Raw genomic sequence first — 23,539 nt, 5'->3', positions numbered from 1 at the left:
TTATTTACTTGTTCCCATAATATAAGAACTAGGGGCCACCAAATGAAGTTAATAGGCACCAGGTTTAAAACAAATAAAAGGAAGTTTTTCTTCACATAGCGTACATTCAACATGTGGAACTCCTTGCCTGAGGAGGTTTGAAGGCTAGGACTATAAACAGGGTTTAAAAGAGAACGGGATAAATTCATGGAGGCTAAGTCCATTAATGGCTATAAGCCAGGATGGGTAAGGAATGGTGTCCCTAGACCGTTTGTCAGAGGGAGGAGATGGATGGCAGGAGAGAGATCACTGATCATTACCTGTTAGGTTCACTCACTCTGGGACACCTGGCATTGGCCACTGTCAGTAGACAGGATACTGGGCTGGATGGACTTTTGGTCTGATCCAGTATGGCCATTTTTACGTTCTTATCTCATACTGTAGTTTTGAATATAATCTCTAAATATACATAATAAAGATGTCTAATTGGTCTGATTGTTTTATTAAGATATGCTAGGAGCATGCTTGGAATGCTAAAGTATAATATAAAACAAAAATGTTGTCAGACTTGAGCAACTAGATTTGTACTTTATGAATCATTTCCTAATACGTCAGTGAACCAAATTTCTGTTGATTACTTTTATGGCCATTTCCCTGTTTTACTGACCTGTGATCTTAATAGTGACTTATTCAGTATTTGTATATTATATAGTAGAATTTTTATTGACTGAAAATCCCTCCATTGAGTTGGAATGACTACAAAAGTTTTGGATGCAGTAGAAGTTTATTCTATTCTATTCTATTCTCCTCAACACCTAGACTTAAAGTTGAATGTTTCGTAGTAAGAGGAAGGCAGCCTGGAACATTTGTGATTGTTACTGACATTATATGAACTTGCTGAACAGATCTTCAAAATCTGCAGTAGGTATACAGCAATGACCTTTTTCCATCTTGTACACTAAGAAAATTGTTGACTAAGTTCTGATTGCAGAATCTGGCAATAAATAGGCAAGAAAGAACCCTATCTGACATTCAGATTTCTGACTCAGCCTGGGGTGCTAACAGTTAGAAAAAAAATATTGTACCTGTAAACTGCTCAGAATCTATCTAGAAATCAAACGATTGAAACTATGGTCAATGTGATTTTTTTATAGTTACTTTTTATAGTAGAACCGCACTTTAAGTATTTATTTTCCATTTAGATGGATTTATTATTTACATTTTTGCCTCTTGATTGTCGATATCTGGTTTACTTTAATCCAGTACTTCTGTATGGCTATTGTAGACACAGTGTTAAATTGAAACAATACGAGTCATATTTTAGCATCCTGACATCTGGGCCCGAGGCTACATTATCTCAAGGCCTATTTGCTGGATAGTTAGCTGTAGCATGTGATTTTGAGCTGGGGCCACTTATAATGCTGCAGATCAGAAGAGTCATGATACCATTCATGCCATATCACAAAAAAACATGATCTTCCACTGAGTTCATTAGTTTATATGTTTTTATGACACTATGCTCAGCTTTTAAGGAATTTGTTTATCTTAACTTGCTCATGCCATTCAGTTTTATTTAGTACTTTGTTTTTCGTTTCAGATGATCGCATATTGCAGTAGTAGAGTATCTAATCAGAACCGGGTAGAGCAAAAGAGTTACCTCTTATGTCTTACTTACAGCACTCCCCAGCTCACTCCCCATGTGGAAAGAATAAGTAATATCATGTGATAGGTGGATCACATGGCTAAATCAGGCCTCTGAGGATAGATGAGAGGCCTATGGAGAGCTAGAAGGCAGAGGGAAGAGGAGGCTGCGGGCCCTCTCCAAAGGGAGAAGGAAGACTCCAGGAAGCCCTGGGAGTTGCTGCTGAGATATAGAGCAGGGATTGAGATGACTGGGGCTGAAGAGGAACTTTAGGATTGGCTGAAGACCCCAGAGTTGAATACATGAACTTTGTGTTTGGTGACAGATGTTATTCAGGACTCTGAGGGACGCAGACAGAGGGGCAGGTCTCTAACGGCAGTTTTGTTCCCATTTGATTATGGGACGGAACTTTTGTGGGGTTATAGAGGAGTTTAGAAGAGGAAACCGAGGCAGTGGCAAATGTGAACTCAGACTTTGGTAAGGTGGAGCATGACAATTAAAAAAAGTAACCTTCCAAATGTATGTAAAACAATTCAGTGATATCTACTTGATTTGCAAAAAGCCTGAAAAAATAGCTCAGAGAAAAATATAAATAGATGTCATTCATCTCAATGAAATGGTAACTATGAAACCTAATAATGCAATTTAAAAGGAAACACTACTTCACTGGTAATTGATATTTTTGGTCAAAAAAAAATGTGGGTAGTAGAAATTGACTCATAAAGATTCACTCAAAGGCAGATTACAGCTGTGGGTAAAATTAATCATGAACCTGTACCTAGCATTTGTGCTACTCCTGCTCTTGTTTTAGATTGAGAAGAAAACTGAGGAGCGACATCCCCTTCATTGCCTCTCCAGACTCTCTGGAGTTCCTAATCACACTTCATTTTTGTTTGGTATGGTTTTCATGTTTTCACCCTTATGGCTGAGATTTTGCCTGTGAAAAAGGAGTATAGTTGAGAACTACAAAATAGGTCTCTGTGAGAAGATGACTTCCTTGGAAATTGAAAGTGAAGTACAGAGTTTCTATTGTGCACCAGCAGGCCATGCATGAGAAGGTTATCTCATTTTAATATTGACAAAAAGGGTTGTCTTTGGTTGTTGGCCTTATCAATTCAATAACTTCCTTGATGGAGATAAAGTTGCCTTAAAATGCTCCATTTCCTTTGCCTCATTTGCAAAGACTAGCAGTGGCACTGATTTGTGCTAATACATCAGGAAGAAGTAGAAAACTTTACAGTAAATTTCATAGTAGATGATTAGCTCCCAGACTTTCTGAGACCAGTGCAGCCCAGGAAATTAACTACCTCCTTGTTCTGTTCCTGACCAGCAGGGAGAGAACCAGGAAAGGTAAATTTGCTTTTACGGTGTGGATCCTGGTGATTTGGATCACCTTTGTATGCTTATTCATTCTCTGAATCATTCAGGGAAACGGGAAACTCTTTCAAGTTTGGATTGAATTCAAGACATCTTGAAGCTTGGTTCTACACTAGTGTAAATTTGGAGTAAATCCATCTAAGTCAGTGAAGCTAATAAGGCCCACATGACAGGGAAATGTGATCTAGATGAAATTATTACAAGGAGGGTGCAAAACTGACTGAAGGACTCTAGCCAAGAGCAGTTATCCTTTTATTCTCAAATGGGGGGGGACTTACCTAATGGGGTCATGCAGTGGTCTTTCCTGTGTCTGGTACTATTCAATATTTTCATTAATGACTTGGATAGTAAGGTGGAGAGTATGCTTATAAAATCTGTGGATGACACCGACCTGGAAGGGGCTGTAAGCATTCTGGAGGACAGGATTAGATTTCAAAACAATTTCACCAGTTGGAGAATTGGTCTGAAATCAACATGATGAAATGCAATAAAGACAAGTGTCAAGTACTACACTTAGGAAGGAAAAGTCAAGTGCACAACTACAAAATGGGGAATAACTAGCTCGATGGCTGTAATGCTAAAAAGAATCTTAGGGTTATAATGGATCACAAACTGAATATGAGTCAACAGTGTGATGAATTGACAAAAAAGGCTCATATCATTCTGTGGTATATCAACAGGAGAGTTGTATGTAAGACATAGGAGGTAATTGTCCCACTCTATTCAGCCCTGGTGAAGTCTTAACTGGAGTACTGTGCCCAGTTCTGGGCACCACACTTTAAGAAAGATATGGGCAAATTGGAGAGAGTCCAGAACAGAGCAACAAACATAATAAAAGGTTTAGAAAACCTGACCTATGAGGAAAGGTTAGAAAAACTTGGCATGTTTACTCTTGAGAAAAGAAAACTGAGGGGGGAACTTGAGAACAGTCTTCCAATATTTTAAGGGCTGTTATAAAGAGGATGGTGATCAATTATTCTCCATGTCCACTGAAGGTAGGACAAGAAGTAATGGGCTTAATCTGCAGCAAGGGAGATTTAGGTTAAAACTTTCTATCTGTAAGGGTAGTTAAGCACTGGAATAGACTTCTAAAGGAGGTTGTGGAATCCCCGTCATTGGAGCCTTTTAAGAACAGGTTGGACAAACACCTGTCAAGGATGTCTAGGTATATTTGGTCTTGCCTCAGTGCAGGGGGCTGGAGTAGCTGGCCTCTCAAGGTTCCTTCCAATGTACAGTCCCATGATTCTATCTAGCACATTAAGAAAAATCTCATACTTAAAGATGTGAATAAAGAAATTTTATCAGCTAATGCTTCAGTCAGATACCATTTTCAGAAGCAGTATACTAGTAACTGTACTTCTTGAGGGCCTGATCCTACTTCCATTCAAGTCACTAGGATCAGGAGCAGGCCTCAGATAAATGCAGTGGGAACTGGAACATTATGGAAAGACTTGACCCTTTTTTGGTGGTGGTGGAGGCTATAAATGAATCATCCTTCTCACAAAGAATTGCATTTCGCTGCATTTACAGACACCATCTCACAGTGGATGTATTTGTCAGCCTAGGTAAGGTGGGGGTAAACCTACATAAGAATGGCCATACTGGGTCAGACCAATGGTCTATCTAGCCCAGTATCCTGTCTTACAACAGTGGCCAATGCCAGGTGCTTCAGAGGGAATGAACAGAATAGGAAATCATTGAGTGATCCTTCCCCTGTCGTTCACTCCTGGCTTCTGGCAATCAGAGGCTAGGGACACCCATAGCATGGGGTTGCATCCCTGACCATCTTGGCTAATAACCATTGATGGGCCTATCCTCCAGGAACTGTTTTAGTTCTTTTTTGGACCCCATTATAGTTTGGCGTTCACAACATCCCTTGGCAATGAGTTATACAGATTGACTGTGTGAAGAAGTACTTCCTTTTGTTTGTTTTAAACCTACTGTCAATTAATTTCAGTGAGTGACCCCTAGTTTTTGTGTTATGTGAAGGAGTAAATAGCACTTCCTTATTCACTTTGTCCACACTAGTCACGGTTTTATAGACCTCTCTCATATCCCCTCTTAGTCGTCTTTTCTGCAAGCTGAAAAGTCCCAGTCTTTTTAATGACAGGTTTCAGAGTAACAGCCGTGTTAGTCTGTATTCGCAAAAAGAAAAGGAGTACTTGTGGCACCTTAGAGACTAACCAATTTATTTGAGCATGAGCTTTCGTGAGCTACAGCTCACTTCATCGGATGCATACCGTGGAAACTGCAGCAGACTTTATATACACACAGAGAATATGAAACAATACCTCCTCCCACCCCTCTGTCCTGCTGGTAATAGCTTAACTAAAGTGATCATCATGTTGGGCCATTTAATCAAGTTGGGCCATTTCCTGCACAAATCCAGGTTCCCTCACCCCCCTCCAAAAAACACACACACAAACTCACTATCCTGCTGGTAATAGCTCATCCAAAGTGACCACTCTCCCTACAATGTGCATGATAATCAAGGTGGGCCATTTCCAGCACAAATTCAGGTTTTCTCACCCCCGCACCCCCATACACACACAAACTCACTCTCCTGCTGGTAACAGCTCATCCAAAGTGACCACTCTCCCTACAGTGTGCATGGTAATCAAGGTGAGCCATGTCCAGCACAAATCCAGGCTTTCTCACCCCCCCCCCCCTTTTTTTTTTTCCAGGGACACACACACACACACAAACTCACTCTCCTGCTGGCAATAGCTCATCCAAACTGACCACTCTCCAAGTTTAAATCCAAGTTAAACCAGAACGTCTGGGGGGGGGGTAGGAAAAAACAAGGGGAATTAGGCTACCTTGCATAATGACTTAGCCACTCCCAGTCTCTATTTAAGCCTAAATTAATAGTATCCAATTTGCAAATGAATTCCAATGCAGCAGTTTCTCACTGGAGTCTGGATTTGAAGTTTTTTTGTTTTAAGATAGCGACCTTCATGTCTGTGATTGCGTGACCAGAGAGATTGAAGTGTTCTCCGACTGGTTTATGAATGTTATAATTCTTGACATCTGATTTGTGTCCATTTATTCTTTTACGTAGAGACTGTCCAGTTTGACCAATGTACATGGCAGAGGGGCATTGCTGGCACATGATGGCATATATCACATTGGTGGATGTGCAGGTGAACGAGCCTCTGATAGTGTGGCTGATGTTATTAGGCCCTGTGATGGTGTCCCCTGAATAGATATGTGGGCACAGTTGGCAACGGGCTTTGTTGCAAGGATAAGTTCCTGGGTTAGTGGTTCTGTTGTGTGGTATGTGGTTGTTGGTGAGTATTTGCTTCAGGTTGCGGGGCTGTCTGTAGGCAAGGACTGGCCTGTCTCCCAAGATTTTTAATCTCTCCTCATATGGAAGCTGTTCCACACCCTTAGTCATTTTTGTTGCCCTTCTCTGTACCTTTTCCAAGTCTAATAAATCTTTTTAGAGATGGAGTGACCAGAACTGCATGCAATATTCAAGGTGTGGACATACCATAGATTTATATAGTCGCATTATGACCTTTTCTGTCTTATTATCTATCCCTTTCCTAATGGTTTCTAAGATGGTTCACTTTTTTGACTGCCTCTGAACACATTGAGTAGATGTATTGAGAGAACTATCCACAACGATTCCAAGATTTTTCTTGAGTGGTAACAGCTAATTTAGACCCCATCATTTTGTATATATAGTTAAGATTACATTTTCCAATGTTCATTACTTTGCATTTATCAACATGGAATTTCATCTGTTATCTTGTTGCCCAGTCACCTAGTTTTGTGAGATCCCTTTATAACTCTTCACAGTCTGCTTCAGATTTAACCATTTTGAGTAATTTTGTATCATCTGCAATTTTTGCCACTTCACTGTTTACCCCTTTTTCCAGATCATTTACAAATATGTTGAATAGCATTAGTCCCACTACAGAGCCCTGGGGGACCCTGCTATTTACCTCTCTCCATTCTGAAAACTGACTATTTATTCCTACCCATTGTTTCCTGTCTTTTAACCAGTTACTGCTCCATGAGTGGACCTTCCCACTTATCCCATGACTGCTTACTTTGCTTTGAGGCACCTTGTCAAAAGCTTTCTGAAAGTCCATGTACACTATATCCAACAGATAACCCCTTTTCACATGTTTGTTGACCCCTCAAAGAATTCTAATAGATTGGTGAGGCATGATTCCCTGATCTTAGCAATGATATTAGCACCCAGTCCTGTAACCCTTACTGACCACAATGAAGCTATACTGTTTTAAGACAGCTGAGGATCTGGACCACAGTTTAAAGTAAGAGCTGCAGCTGACTCAACCCTTTGGAAACAACTCTCTGCATTTAGGTTGGATGCTTGTTTAATGGGTTGCATCCGTCAGCCCTGTTATAATTATTGCATTTTAAAAAGCTTTAAATTACTTTATTGTTCTTGTGAGCTAATTACTGCTCTGTCCAATGGGAAGAACAGCAACATTCTGTGTACACATTATACTCTGACAACCCATCGGGTCAAAGCCTCAACTGGTGTAAATTGGTACAGCTCAATTGACGTATATGTACATGTATTTATGTTGATTAATCCAACTGAGGAAATGGCTCATGTGTTGTAAGTGGTCAATTGCTATTTATTTCCGGGGGCTCTGAACTAGATTTGCAAATGTTCCCAGATGTTGGTGAAGTAAATTCTGCAGGTATTTCTTCATGTGAGATAATAATGGGCCAGATCCTTACATGGTGCAAAACACAAGGTGCTCCATTGACCTCAATAGAACTATGGATTTCTAGCAACCATGGATCAGGCTCAAAGTTCTCTGATATTAAGTTAAACATTATCTACTCAATGATTTCTTTGCAGATATTTCAGCCATTCAGAAAACCTTCTTTCACTCTCCCGCAAGAGAAACAGAGCCTTTACTCACCCATGCTAAAGCCGGAATGTAATAATAATCTTTCCCATGCAACATGCAAACCAGTTAATCCCAGTGGACCTGGGGAGACAGTCTGCCCTGACCAACTATTTATTGCTCATCTTCCAGCAGACGAGCTGGGAGAGATTCTCACGGTTCCATAATGCTACTAGTGTTGCCACCAAACCTTTCTTTTTTATTATTTAACTTAAAAAGGTTTTGTAGGCAAGAAGAAATGCAGACGTACAAAATTGGCACTTTGCTCAGGGCTTTAATAATCAGAGGTATTGACGGAGGGGTGATTTATGCTGGTTCCCACCTTGGTAAATATAGTGATAGAGCACGATCCCCTGAGAAACTTGGTCGAAGCCACAATTGCAAACGAATCGACAAATAAATGGGGCCAAGGGCACTGCCTCTATGTAAACAGCAACGACTGATTCATGCTGTACAATAGAAACAGAAGAGATTAGCCGGGGCAAACTCAATGAAAATCTTAAATACACAACTAGCCCTGGTCACTGTATCGGGCAGCACAGAAGAGATTTGTGCAGTTAATAATCAAGACTGTAGGTTAAACGTGAATAGAGGGTGGGGACCAGAGCTATGGCAAAGATGACGATTGTAACTGCCCATGCTCTAGCTGCAGGACCTCAATCTCTTTTCATATTTGTCATACCTTCAGAACAACGCGCTTCAGGGCCTAGGCATGTTTCATGGTGTGAAAGCCATGTTTGATGAAATACTGGAAGTTTGAGACAATGCTTGTGTTGGCAACATTCTGTCTTTTGCCCCTATTCAAGCTGTGGAAGAAACTGTGTGACACACAATGTCATAGAAATATCTCAAGATAAAGATCTCTTTTGCTGTGCTTGTTTCTCTTCATTCCAATAACCACAAAGAATAAAATTACACTTCATGCAAGTGCTGCTTCAAAAATGAACCCAGGCAGGAATGCAGAGGGAATTTTCTAAAGTGTGCCTGCTACGGGAATATACACTTGCCCTCACTGGTAGACCAGAGACTTTGGGGATATTGAGGGCATGTTGTAGTGTGTTAGCTTTGGACCTTAAAGTCTAATTACAATCAGAAGAGATTTTCTTACAGCACTGCTATTCCTTAAGGATGAAATTTAGCCCTGTGCAGCGGGCCCGCACAAGGGCAATGTACTGCTTAAGTCACTATTTTGAGGGCGTGCGTGGGACTAAGGTGGTACATAGGTCATGCTGGCCTTCCACATAAGGATAAATTTCAGCCCTCAGCGTGTTCTAAATCATTTCTGCTTAGCTTACTGACATAAAGAAGTTATTAATTCTTGTCAGCAATGCAGATCCAATACACTATGTACAAGAACGCCGGGTGTCCTACTCTGCATCATTCACCATCCATTGCTAGCTAGATTCTAATTTAGTTATCTGTTTTATTGGTGGTAACTGATGAAGCAGAAAGAACACTGCTTGATTTTCAGGTAGCTTCTTGAACATGCAGTCCTAGCAAGGAAATCTTGCTTTGAGTTACGAACTAGGGAGAATAAAACAAATAGGAAATGCCACGAGGTCATTTTTAGAGACACCTTTCTGATCATAACCACATATTACTGTGGTGAGTAGTACCTGCCATTATTGCGAGACCCCCACCCAAATAAGGCAAAAGAAACAGCTGCAAAATGTTGTACATGATGTGAATGTTCTCTCTCTTCAATCATTAGGCAGTGCTGAATTTGTGCCAGGGCTTGCCAGGGCTGACTCCTGGCACCTCTGGGCTTAGCAGTTCATAGCCCTGGCACCTCTGGGCTTGCTGCATCAGTTATGAATATAAAAAAAGGGCTTGAGCCCCGGCACCTCTTTCATTACAAATTAAGCCTGCCAATCAAAGTGCTCAAAGCAATCTCTGTTTTTTGCCCCACAGCTCAGTCTGACACTTACTTGTTCAAAGCATAGTTATTAATGAACCATTTAATTTTCTGGTTGCTAAAAGTGGCAGTCCAAAAGGTAGCAGGTGTTATGGGACAGATCCTCAGCTGGTGTAATGCAGCATAACTACAGTGAAGTCCGTGGAGCTATGCCAGTTGATCCCAGTTGAAGATCCGGCTTATAGATATATCTCAAATTATAGCCACTTATCCTTGCATTTAAAACTTGTAGATGGATTCTAAAAGCGAAACACACTCATGGATCTGGCACCACCTCACAAGTTTTCATGGATGTTCTATTTAACAGTTCTTAAGATGACAGGTGAATGTCCATGTAACAATTTAAGTCACGTGTCACTTCATAAAGGCATACATTGTAAACGTGTGAAACCACTGCTCGTAATCGAATCACTTGTTAATTTTTGTGAAGAACGAATGAACTTCTGTAGGACTAACTTTGTAATGAAGCATTGGTTAAGACTAGCCAGAAGAGCACCTGAGGGATGTTTGACTGTGGTAGATTAGTCTGAACAGGTACATCATGGGCTGTGGCAGTGCAGGCTACCCCACGCTGCCATGTTGGTGTTCCTCAACTGTGCCCTGAAGGAAATACATCACAGTTTAAAGAGGGAGTTCAGTCTTTGGCCTCTTTATTCAGACTCCCAGCAAGGTTGCCAGTTGGGATGGTTTTTACACGTTGTTTTTTCAAATGTTTCAAGTAGTTTTTGTGTTTCTTCATCATCAAAGATTCATATCCCCTTACACATAGTATAGGATATATGCAGTTATCTGGCTTACTAGCAGCTATTCATCATGTTCCTTGACATCCTAGGTATTTATATTGGGCTCATCAGTATAGTATGTGAGCACATCTTCATTCTTAAAAGTGATTTCTGGCATTGTAGACTAGTTGGTCACAGAAGAATATAAAAAACCCCGTTTACCACCAGATTGAAGTCTGGTTTTAGGAATGTCCCTAAGCAGGGAATATCTGCCTGCAATATAAATTACTAGCAGCTTTGATACATGGTGCAAGAATAAGATACTATGCAAGAATAAGAATTTCAAACCCAATTCACTCATAAATAGGGAGTCATTTAGCAGAAGCAATATGATGCTATATTGCTACAGAATTATCTTCAAATTATAGCATATTTCATGGCACATTTCAAGCTGGCTCTTGGCACTCTGTTGCCCTTGAAAAATCAGCAGCCACTCCTACCAGCCCACAATCACCCACTGTGACAGGTTTCAGTTGGTCCACCGAGCCCCTAGGGGGCGATGGAGAGCTATGGTCCCACAGGCAGGCCTTAGTCACACCTTTCAGGCGCTGGGGAATTAGCGGAAAAGGTGTGCTGGCCGGTGTCCGTAGCACGCCCCTCAAGCCCCGGTGCGCGCTGGCCCGAGTCTGCAGCGCGCCCCTCAGGTGGGGGAGGGCCGGCCCGAGTCTGCAGCGCGCCCCTCAGGCGGGGGAGGGCCGGCCCGAGTCTGCAGCGCGCCCCTCAGGCGGGGGAACTCAGGCCCACCCAACTCCACTGCGTTCCAGCCCAGGGCCCTGAGAGTGGCGGGAGGCGAAGGTCCCACCGCTGGGTCAGCGGGGGGCCATCCGCGCCCGCTGGCCAAATACACCCACCACGCAGTGCAGTTCTGCCCCTGGGCTACTTCCTACTTGGTCTCTCAAGCGGGTCCCTCTGGTCCCTCCAGCTCGTCCGGGTATTCGCTGCTGGCAGCTCCAGCTCCCTCTCTGTGTTGGGGTCACACTGGCCCGGGCTACAGCCAGGCCCCTCCAGGTCATCCGGGTACTCAGTGGCTGACAGTCCTGGTCGCCACAGGCCTTCCTCCCGGTCAGGTTCCTCTTGGCCCAGGGCCTCCCCTGGGTCGGCAGCAGGATCTCGAGGGAGCAGCCAGCAACCTGAGTCTGTCTCCCTCCCTGGTGCTCTCCTCACTGGGCAAAGGGCCCTGCCCTTTGTACTTCCTGTCCCACCCATCCCCTTCCGGGGATTGGCGTAAGCTTCGTCTGGCCCCGCCCACTCAGGCTGAGAGGGTGGCTCTTTACCCTCTGGTTCAGAGGGAAGCCACCCTGGCTCCCTACATACCCCACTCCTCAAATCCAGCTCCCAATCTTTGGAGCTGGCATCCTCACCCTCTCTGAGGCGGGATAGGAAATCCGCATTGACGTTGTCTCGTCCCGCCTGATGGTGAATTGTGAAGGCATAGGGCTGCAGAGCTAGATACCACCGCATCAGCCTGGCATTATTGTCCTTCATCTTATTAAGCCACTTCAGGGGTGCGTGGTCCGTAACCAGTATAAAGGGGGCACCGAGGATGTAGTAGCGGAGAGCATCAACTGCCCACTTAACGGCTAGGGCCTCTTTCTCCATGACGGAGTAGTTCCATTTGCTGGGGAACAGCTTCCGACTGAGGTAAACAATAGGGTGTTCCTCCCCGTCCACCTCCTGTGAGAGGACTGCCCCAAGCTCTGCACCTGAGGCATCAGTCTGAACGATGAAGTCACGATGAAAGTCAGGGCTGAAGAGTACTGGATCACTACACAGCTGTTCTTTGATAGTTCGAAAGGCCGTCTCGCACTCGTCAGACCAATGCACCCGGCGGGGGCTGTCCTTGGTCAGGAGCTCCGTTAGTGGGGCTGTAACGCTTGCGAAGTGGGGTACAAACCGCCGGTAATAACCAGCTAAGCCCAAGAATTGACGCACCTGCCTCTTCGTGGTTGGCGCCGGATATTCCTGGAGTGCTTGGACTTTCCCAATGAGGAGGCGGACCTGTCCCCGGCCGAAGGTGTATCCCAGATAAGTGGTTTCCTCCCGCCCGATTTGGCATTTTTTTGGATTGGCCGTAAGCCTGGCTGCGCGGAGGTCCCGGAGGACCGCCGCTACTTGGTTAAGATGTTCCTCCCAGTTATTGCCGTAGATGACCACATCGTCCAGGTAGGCCACAGTGTACTTTGTGTGTGGTTGCAACACCCGGTCCATCAAATGCTGGAAGGTTGCTGGGGCCCCATGTAGGCCGAAAGGCATCCGGGTGAAATGGTACATCCCTGAAGGGGTGGCAAACGCGGTCTTCTCCTAGGACCTGGGATCCAAGGGGATCTGCCAGTTCCCCTTGGTGAGATCTAAAGTGGTGATATAACAGGCCTCCCCGAGCCGGTCGAGGAGCTCATCGACACGGGGCATCGGATAGGCGTCAAATTTTGAAATGGCGTTTACCCTCCGGAAGTCAATGCAAAACCGCCAGCTCCCATCCGGCTTTGGTACGAGGACGACGGGGCTCCGCCACTCGCTCTGGGAGCGCTTAATGACACCCAGATCCAACATCGCCTGGACTTTCTCCTCTACGGCCTCCCGCATTCGCCTAGGCAATGGCCGGGTTGTCTCTCGGACCACCACCCTGGGTTCAGTCTGGATCACATGGTAGGTGAGCGTAGTCCACCCGGGTTTCATGTTGAATGTCTTGGGGAATGCCCTTACCTAAGCAGAGTGCCTGTTCTTGCTGCTCGACGGTGAGTGTCTCTGCTAGCTGGGGCTCACCATTATCCGAGTCCTCGGGCGGTTGGGGCCCTAGGTCCGGTTCGGCGGGGTATGGGGCAACTAGGAGTCCCTCCCGGTCCTGCCAGGGTTTTAGGAGGTTTACATGATAAATCTGTTTTTCCTTACGGCGACCAGGTTGCCGAATTTCATAGGTGACAGGCCCTACCCAGCAGAGGACCTCATACGGACCCTGCCAGCGGGCAAAAAACTTTGATTCCTCTGAGGGGAGCAGGAGGAGTACTCGGTCCCCTGGCACAAATGATTGAGTCTGGGCGCCCCAATTGTAGTGCTGTTCCTGGGCTCTTTGGGCTGTGTTTAAGTTCTCCCTCGCGAGTTCGCCGGCCTGTGCCAGCCACCCCTGCAGTTGTAAGACGTATTGCAAGAGGCCCTGTGTTGCAGACAGGTTGGGTTCCTAAGTCTCCCTCAAGAGGTCCAACACCCTGTGGGGTCACCGCCCGTAGAGGAGCTCGAACGGGGAGGACTTCGTGGACGCCTGTGGGACTTCTCGAATTGCCAGTAGTAAAGGAGAGAGCAGCTGGTCCCACTGGCAGAGGTCCTGGGTGGGGAAACGCCGCAACATTCCCTTCAGGATCCGGTTAAACCGTTCGACCAATCCGTCAGTCTGGGGATGGTAGACCGAGGTCTGCAATTTCTTAATCCCCAATAGGGCACATACCTGACGGAACAGCTTAGAAGTGAAGTTGGTCCCTTGATCAGTGAGTATCTCCCACGGGAGTCCCACCCTTGCGAAGATCTTCACAAGCTCCGCAGCGACAGTGTGGGCGGTGATACTTCTTAAGGGGATGTCCTCGGGGAAGCGGGTGGCGTATTCCATCAGGACAAGGATGTATTGATGGCCCGCCTTACTTTTTGGAAAAGGCCCGACCAGGTCCATTGCTACCCACTCAAATGGTACACCTACGATTGGTAAAGGGACCAGGGGGGCCTTCCGTACCCCTGCCGGGGCTGCATGTTGGCAGTCTGGGCACGACCCACAGTAATCCTTCACCTCACGGTGGACACCGGGCCAGAAGAACCTGGCCAGGACCCTCGCCACAGTTTTTTCCTGCCCTAAATGGCCTGCAGCCGGGATGTCATGTGCAAGCTTCAGGACAGCCCGACGATGAATGTGGGGGACCACGAGTTGGGTCCGGACCTCTTGAGTCTGGGGGTCTCAGTCAAGGCGGTAGAGCCGCTCGTGGTTGAGTTCAAACCTAGGCCATTGGGTGGTGCGCCGCGCCTCCACGACCTCACCATCCACCCGGGCCAGCTGCTTATAGGCAAACCGGAGCGTAGGGTCCTCCCTTTGAGCTCAGCTAAAGTCCACCAGGTCAGGAGAGGGACCAGCCGTTTCCAGGCCATCCTGCCTGGGGGTGGGACCTGGGTCAGCTCCAGGGTCGGAGCTCGAGTCGGGTCCTGTCTTCCTCTCAGGCGGAGCTCCCTCGAATGTCTCTTTGGTGGGTAGGGATTGGAGCACCTCGACAAAGTCTGGTCAGTCGCGGCCCAGGATCACTGGATAGGCGAGGGGTGACGCCACTGCCATGTTCATTAACTGAGTTGCTCCGTTCACCGTGATGGGGACCTGAACCATGGGGTAAGATTTTATGTCTCCGTGGATGCACTGAATCCGTACTTCCCCAATGGTCCGCTTGGTGTCTGAGAAGAGCGCCTGGCGGACAAGGGTCTGCCCACAGCCCGAATCAACTAGACTAACCACGGGGATCCCGGTGACTTCCATGGGAGCTCTCAGTTTGGCCACGGAGGGCGGATGGGCCCATCGCTCGCCGGTGCACACCAGGCCAAAGTTGCAGTGTCTGTGTCTGTCTCCCTCCCTGGTGCTCTTCTCACTGGGCAAAGGGCCCTGCCCTTTGTACTTCCTGTCCCACCCCTCCCCTTCCGGGGATTGGCGTAAGCTTGGTCTGGCCCCGCCCACTCAGGCTGAGAGGGTGGCTCTTTACCCTTTGGTTCGGAGGGAAGCCACCCTGGCTCCCTACAGCCACACAAATAATCACTAATTATTTCCTTGTCCTTAAAGTTGGTCACTGTTGACGTTACTTCAGCCTCTGTGGTAGACCTGGACATGGTCACAATCATGTTAGCTGAGACATGCCACAAATTGCGTAGCACCATAAAGGGCTGACCCTGTCATTGATGCCCATCAGTATATTTATCTGGATAGATGCTAATACAGTGAAATTAAATTCCATTCAAATGAATGATCTGTCGAGACAGCACAAGCTACACTGTGTTTGAGGTGCAGGTTTTCTGGCTGTACTTGCAGTTAGCATTAAAGGTGAGTTTTTTTAATTAGTATATAGAGTGCCTGTCACCAGAGCAACACCTTCCCACCTACTGTATATAAGCACTGTGGATGTGTTTGTGTTTTCTACTGGAATGAGGAGGGAATTTTTGCAGTGACATTGTTTTTGAACAGAAGATTATGTTACCACATACTTAGTGTGCAAATACATAAGACTTCCCCAGCAGATGTACAGCATTGCCAGAAAGATGTTCTCTTCTGCATACAACTGAAGTGCTAAACCAACACTTTTAAGCCAAATATCAATGGACACAAAGTCTGGCCTATTCAGAGCTGCATGTAGCAGAGCAAAAACAACAATGGAATGAAAATATCTGCCAAGTTGGTAGGTTGACATCAGGTCTGTGGTAAAGATTTAGTTCATCTGTCCAAGCAATGCCAGTTTTTCTTAGGATTCACAGCATGTCAATCACACAAAAAAGAAATCTGGCTCTCTGTCCTATGTTTTGATTGATATCACTGAGTTTGAACTTGTGCTGGAGGGAGGAATGCCTTTTGTATGGTTTTCAAATAAAAGCTTATATGGATAAGTAAGTGTTTCTGTGTGCTTGTCATGTGAAATGCTCTTTCCCTCGTACTAAAGGTATAGAAACAAAGTACAGTGCTAACACTTTTTATTTTCTCCATACATAAATATCATGCTATATGTCTGTATTAACCATGTAGGGCCCAAATCTGAAGTCTTTATTCAGGCAAAACTTCTCCTGCATGTATTTCAAGGACTGCAAGATCAGATCCACTGGTTTCACTACGTAGTTTCCTGAGTAAAGAATCATCAGTGACCGCAGAATTGGGCCCGGAGGTGTTACTCACTGGTACAATGTAAGTACATAGGATTACATTTTATCATTGGTATGTTTGTGCTGTGGAACCCAACCGGAGCTAGATTGCTAAAGTGGACTTAAGCCCACAGAGGGCCAACATATGCCCTGAGCAGGACAGCTAAATAATGCTGCTGTGGCTGACCCACAGCTCTCTTGTTCAGGGGTGGAAGTCACAGATTCTGAGCCAGATCCTCAAAGTTACTTAAGTGCCTGAATCCCATTTAAATCATTAAGTGTTAGGGGCCAAAATAAGGTGTCTATTTACCTTTGATGATCTGGGCCACTATCCCATCCGGGCACTAAGAAATGGCAATGAGGTCCCTGGTGAGGGGGGAGACTGGGTCCAGGTGGGTAGGGTACAGATCATATAGCACTTGTGTGATAAAGCAAAGCAGGGTTCTGATGAGCAAGTTAATATTAGGCCAGGTAAGCAAACAAGGAATATTATGCCCTTTCTCCTTAGAATATATTTATTTTTAAATAACATTTATAGTGAGAATTCTGCACTTGTGCAGATTGGACTAAAGTGGTTATTTATACAACAGTTTAATCAGTAAACCGCTTGTGGAATTTTCATTTCTATTTATCATATTTTTGCTATAGTAAAACATTTCTCCTTCAGCGCTCTTTTTCTTTCTTCTTCTATTTATAATTTCTATTTTGGGAGAACCTAAAAGCTCCACCAGAGCTTTGGCCCAATTGTATTAGGCACTGAACAAACACAGTAGATGGCCCCTGCCCTGAAGTGCCCTTCTACTTGGTACTGTAGAGAAGTCAAAATCCTTGGTTAGATCAGTCTGCTGCTGTGGGAATGAATTAGCGATCCAGGATTACATAGCAGAATCTTAGTTAGTCATTGTCTTAGAGGACGAGCCAGGCTCTTTATTGAGATCCAACTTCTTTTCACCACTCAGAAGGTGCAAAGGGGCTGTAGTTTAGCCACAAACTCAGCAAAGAATTCCAGTGTCAGAGGGGAATTCCCTGCTGGTGTAATATTTTGTCTCTTTCCTGTTCCTCCTCCCCACGCAAACACATTGGGGTAAGGTGTGGGAAGAAGATGTGGCAGCTATCTTTCCAGCCTAGATGCTAGCCACCAATAGTGCAAAGGGATGGTGGGGCTGTGGCAGCTAGGGGAGAGGGGGGAGACAGCAATAGAGGAACTGGGGGCAGAAAGGAGAATATGAAGCAGTAAGTAGAGGCTGGCTGAAAGCAGCTTGGTAATGCTTGTGGTGGGGCCTTTTGTAGGAGTGGCAGAACCTCTCTCACATTGGTTTAAAAGGTGAGCAGGAGGGATGAAAGCACAAGCCCTTAGAAGAAACACTTCTGCCTGAGCTGTGTGTGTGTAAATCCCCTTTCTTCAAAGGACTCAATGCTTTCTTTTTCCATCAGCCATAGACCTTCAGTGGTTGAGTCTCAGGCAGCTGAAACATGGCAGGCAGTGCCCAGGCCTAGATGAGACTGGATTTATCTACCACTTCAAGCCCTCTGGCTTCTCCACCAAATTGTTTTGCTAATTTAGTGTAATATCCACTTTAGTGACTGGCTGACTCACTGGTATCTGACCAGCTCTTCAGACTTACCTTTAACTGAAGCAGCAATGATGCAAAGAAAATAGCTGCATGAAAGTCAAACTTTTGGAGAGATGCCATCTTTGAGTTCAGAGCCATCCAATAAACTTTATTGTGGGTGACTTCAAGGAAATCCTGGTGAAAAAATTTTATTTGGCTCTTAATCATTCTTCAAACCTGAGCCTCAACATTTGAGACTTAGTACAGAGTCTTTTCCAACATTTGAAAAAATGATTTGAAGGGGAAAAATAAGTAAAAAAAAATAATAATCCTGAATTAGAGCTGAATTTCAGACAATTAAACCAGTCCTTCATACTGAATATTTCATAGTAAACAATTGTGGGCCAAGTTCAGATACGTTACGAGCAGAAAAATTCCATTGACATTAGTGGAGTTGCAGCTGCTTACACCAGGTCCGAATTTAGCCAAGTATTTATAGGAGAGCAATTAGTACATCCACCATATGTTCAATTTATAAACCACTCAGAGAAACTAAAACATTTTAGGCTTGGATTTTCAAAGGGCCCTAAAGGAGTACAGCACCCAAGTATAATTTCCTGGGAACTGATTATCTAACTTCCTTAGGCTCTTTTGAAAACCCCAGCCCTAAAGTGTAACATCTGGGAATTACGTATGAAATTTGCCCTCACTGCAGACTGCCAGGGCAAGGCCTATGCTTAGGGACCTACCAAATTCATGGCTATGAAAAACATGTCACAGGCGGTGAAATCTCGTCTCCCCCTGTGAAATCTGGTCTTTTGTGTGCTTTTAACCTATACTATACAGATTTCACAGGGGGAGACCAGCATTTCTCAAATTGGGGGCTCTGACCCAAAAGGGAGTTGCCGGGGGGGGGGTCACACGGTAATTTTAGGGGGGTCATGGTATTGCCATCCTTACTTCTGTGCTGCTTTTAGAACTGGGTGGCCGAGAGTGGTGGCTGCTGACTGAAGGTCCAGCTCTGCAGGCAGCAGCACAGAAGTAAGGGTGGCAATACCATACCATACCTTCAGAGCTGGGCTCCTGGCCAGCAGCCACGGCTCTCCAGCTGCCCAGTTCTGAAGGCAGCATTACTGCCAGCAGCAGCGCAGAAGTAAGGGTAGCAGTACCCGCAATCCCCTCCACGATAACCTTGTGACCCCCCACAACTCCTTTTTGGGTCAAGAGCCCTACAATTACCACAGCATGAAATTTCAGATTTAAATAGCTGACATCATGAATTTAACAATTTTTAAAATCCTGTGACCGTGAAATTGACCAAAATGGGCCATGAATTTGGTAGGGCCCTATCTATGGTACACTTAAATCCCATCTATTGTCCCAAAATGTGGGACTGAAGTGAGGCATAGGCCTGTTGTATTGATTTTAAGGGCCAAAAGACTTAATGGTGCTTATAAACTCTTTTACTGTTCAACATTAAAACAGTGTTACTTTGATTCCTTAGATTTGGGGGGCTGACAGAGGCCTTGGTTTACTAGATATTTTGGCAAATACCCCACAGCATGTATTATGAAGTTGAAAGTTTATTGATTAACCACAAGAAGGAGCAAGAAATTAAAAGAAGCATTTATACTGAAACTGAAATTGAGTGATTGTGCAAAACAAACATAATTAAAACCGTTGAAGTCTCTCTCCTTTTGGAGTCAAAATATTAGAGGCTCTTATTTTCAGAATAACTGTTCTCTTATGAAAAGGAACTTCTCTTATGAAAAGTTAATTTTACTTCCAATCCTGAGGTGTAAAGAGTATTCACTTATCCTGTTTCTAACAAATAGACAGATGCAAGGTGGAGGAGAGATGGGATATAAAAGCCAAGGTAGGGGAAATACAGATTTTGTTGATATCTTTAGAACCCTGGATGGCCAGTCAATCATGAATGGATACTTTGGCTCACAGGTTGGCCTAGGCATCTGTTGCCTGAACACTGGCTTACATTCTGGTCAGGGATGTCATTTGATTTGTTCTTTTCTTCTTATACAGGAGTGTAGTAATCTCATCTTGCAGTGCTAATGCAATGCAGTTGATTTCAGAATTTGATGAAAAGCTGAGAGGATAGGAGGAAAGAAGTGTGGGAGGAAGCAATACAACAGGAAATAAACAGAACAGGACCTTACATGCCTTTGAGATGCTGGCAATTATGTATCCCCATTGATGGACTGAGGACGGGATGTCATGGTAATATAATGATTTTCAGAACTCACAAGTGAAAAACAAAGCTCCTTGAACAAGGGCGAGGTCTGTTGGGCCTCCTCTCAGGAAGAAACTCTTTCAGTCTGGTCTGCTCTGTCTATCCGGGGGTCAGGGAAGATGAGATGAGAGAAGGTGGGCTGGATGGAAGGTGGGATGGGAAACGATTTTTTTTCCAAAGTTTCTTTTAAGAACCCTGCAAAGGGAAAAGTGGGTGGCATAGTTCATCCCCTCATTATTTTGTTCACCAGTCAGGCCATCTCCGACACACCAATTTTGGTCCATTAACTTCTGGTTCCACATCTTCTGTTTTTACCAAACATGATTCCAACAGTCCTTGAATCATGTCATCAGGCCCTTTTGGTTTGGGCTGATCCAGTTTCTCTGTTTGGTTTTCTTGCAACTGTTTAGAACCGTTAATTACTGGAAACAACTTGACCTATTTTCCATGGTTAATTCCCAAGCAGGCAAAAAGATATAGGTTATTGTGACATATTATGAACTTGCATATACTTTTTACATTTGAGCTTACTATTGGGGAAAATTTTTAGATCCAATAATCACAACAGGCCTTATGCTGACTCATGTGCAAAGGCAAATTTCACCCAGTGAGAATAAAACATGCTATTCTAACACTTATGATACTACCACAAGCCTTTTACACTCATCCTTAAGGGAAAATGTTAGGGTCCAAGTTCCCTGCTGGGGTCAACTTTCAGTGGAGCTGCACTGGTTTATAGTAGCAGAGAATTTGGCCCTATGTATTTTTTCCTGCTTCTGTAAATATATATAGCAAAAGGGATGGTATAACTCAGAAACATTTGTGCCAGAAGGTTGCTATCTTTTTCACACATTAGACGCATAGAGCCAGGTCCCCAGCTCTTATAAATTAGCATAACTCTATTGATTTCAGTAGAGATGCACTGAGAAACACATGCTGAGGATTTGGTCCATACTGTAGTGCCAGTGAAGTGCCAAATGGATAGTGGAGCCACCCGTTATAAGAAATGTTAAACTAAGGTCCCTTATGTTCACCTCTGGGGGCTAATCAGAGGTGGGCCTGAGCTGGAAAATTCAGATCTGTGTTCTGGAGTGTTTGGATCTGGGCCACATTCTTTTCCGTTACCTGTGGCTAGAGCCTGGCCTATACTTGTACAGCTCTGTTTCACAGGTATGCAAAGCAAGGCTTCAGTTATTTTTTAAAGTTTGTAAATATAAATTTACCTGCTGCTGGCTCCAGGCAGGATCAGAGCATGCGCCTAGGAGGAATGGGGCATTGCAAAATGACAGAAGTCCAGGAGAGGGAGCATGGTGGAGGAACAATGATAGGAGAGCAGATGACATTTTGTGCCAATATATAAAAAAGGGCAAACATAATTATAGACCTGGGTAATTATAGGCCTGTCATCCTGACATCAATCTCAGGCAATATAATGGAGTTGCTGATACAGGACTCAATTAATAAAGAAAGGCTAATGTAATTAATGCAAATCAATATGGGTTTATGAAAAATAGCTCCTGTTAAACTAACTTGATACCTTTTTTTGGTGAGATCACAGGTGTTGTTGATAAAGGTAATATATTTAGACTTCTGTAAGGCATTTGACTTGGTACTGAATAACATTTTGATAAAAAACTAGAACAATATAAAAGTAACATGGCACATGTTAAATGGATTAAAACTGGATAACTGATAGCTCTCAAAAGGTAAATGTAAATGGAGAATTGCCACAGTATGGGTCTGTTTTCAGCAGGGTCCCACAGGGACTGGTTGTTGGCCTATGCTCGTCAATATCTTTTTCACTGACCTGGAAGGAAACATAAAGTCATCACTGATTCAGTTTGCAGATGACACAAAAACTGAAGGAGTGGTTAATAATGAAAAGGACAAGATCATTGATTAAGTGTGATTTGAATTACTTGGTAAACTGGGCACAAGCAAACAACACACATTTTAATATGGATAAATGTAAATGTATATCTGGGACAAAGAATGTAGGCCATATTTACAGAATGCGGGACTCTCTCCTGGGAAACAGTGACTCTGAAAAATGTTTGGGGGTCGTGGTGGATTATCAGCTGAACGTGAGCTCCCAGTGTGACGCTGTGGCCAAAGAGCTAATGTGATTCTGGGATGCATTAACAGGGGAATCATGTCATGTAATGGATGGTTATAAACTGTTCAGGAAGGACAGGCAGGGCAGAAAAGGTGGGGGAGTAGCACTGTATGTAAGGGAGCAGTATGACTGCTCAGAGCTCCGGTACGATACTGCAGAAAAACCTGAGTGTCTCTGGATTAAGTTTAGAAGTGTGAGCAACAGGAGTGATGTAGTGGTGGGAGTCTGCTATAGACCACTGGACCAGGGGGATGAGGTGGGTGAGGCTTTCTTCTGGCAGCTCACGGAAGCTACTAGATCGCATGCCCTGGTTCTCATGGGTGACTTTAATTTTCCTGATATCTGCTGGGAGAGCAGCACAGCGGTGCATAGACAATCCAGGAAGTTTTTGGAAAGTGTAGGGGACAATTTCCTGGTGCAAGTGCTAGAGGAGCCAACTGGGGGGGAGCTTTTCTTGACCTGCTGCTCACAAACCGGGAAGAATTAGTGGGGGAAGCAAAAGTGGATGGGAATCTGGGAGGCAGTGACCATGAGTTGGTTGAGTTCAGGATCCTGACACAGGGAAGAAAGGTAAGCAGCAGGATACGGACCCTGGACTTCAGGAAAGCAGACTTCGACTCCCTCAGGGAACGGATGGGTAGGATCCCCTGGGGGACTAACATGAAGGGGAAAGGAGTCCAGGAGAGCTGGCTGTATTTCAAGGAATCCCTGTTGAGGTTACAGGGACAAACCATCCCGATGTGTCGAAGGAATAGTAAATATGGCAGGCGACCAGCTTGGCTTAACGGTGAAATCCTAGCAGATCTTAAGCATAAAAAAGAAGCTTACAAGAAGTGGAAGGTTGGACATATGACCAGGGAAGAGTATAAAAATATTGCTCGGGCATGTAGGAATGAAATTAGGAGGGCCAAATCGCACCTAGAGCTGCAGCTAGCGAGAGATGTTAAGAGTAACAAGAAGGGTTTCTTCAGGTATGTTGGCAACAAGAAGAAAGCCAAGGAAAGTGTGGGCCCCTTAATGAATGAGGGAGGCAACCTAGTGACGGAGGATGTGGAAAAAGCTAATGTACTCAATGCTTTTTTTTGCTTCTGTCTTCACGAACAAGGTCAGCTCCCAGACTGCTGTGCTGGGCATCACAACATGGGGAATAGATGGCCAGCCCTCTCTGGA

General features: G+C 44.7%; 1 protein-coding gene across 1 annotated transcript in view; it reads right to left on the bottom strand.

Annotated features, from left to right (window-relative positions):
* The window catches only part of MUC5AC (mucin 5AC, oligomeric mucus/gel-forming), a 78,165-nt gene extending 65,322 nt beyond the window's left edge, over window positions 1–12,843 (bottom strand). The window contains 2 exon segments of the mRNA XM_077819944.1: window positions 8,216–8,342; window positions 11,905–12,843. Coding sequence (XP_077676070.1) covers window positions 8,216–8,342; window positions 11,905–12,843 — 1,066 coding nt within the window.
* Between the last annotated feature and the right edge of the window lie 10,696 nt (window positions 12,844–23,539).

The sequence above is a fragment of the Eretmochelys imbricata genome, chromosome 6, assembly GCF_965152235.1.
Source record: "Eretmochelys imbricata isolate rEreImb1 chromosome 6, rEreImb1.hap1, whole genome shotgun sequence".
In the NCBI taxonomy this organism is placed as follows: domain Eukaryota; kingdom Metazoa; phylum Chordata; order Testudines; family Cheloniidae; genus Eretmochelys; species Eretmochelys imbricata.
The sequence above is the reverse complement of the archived record's forward strand: the minus strand, read 5'-3'. Positions and strand labels throughout refer to the sequence as shown.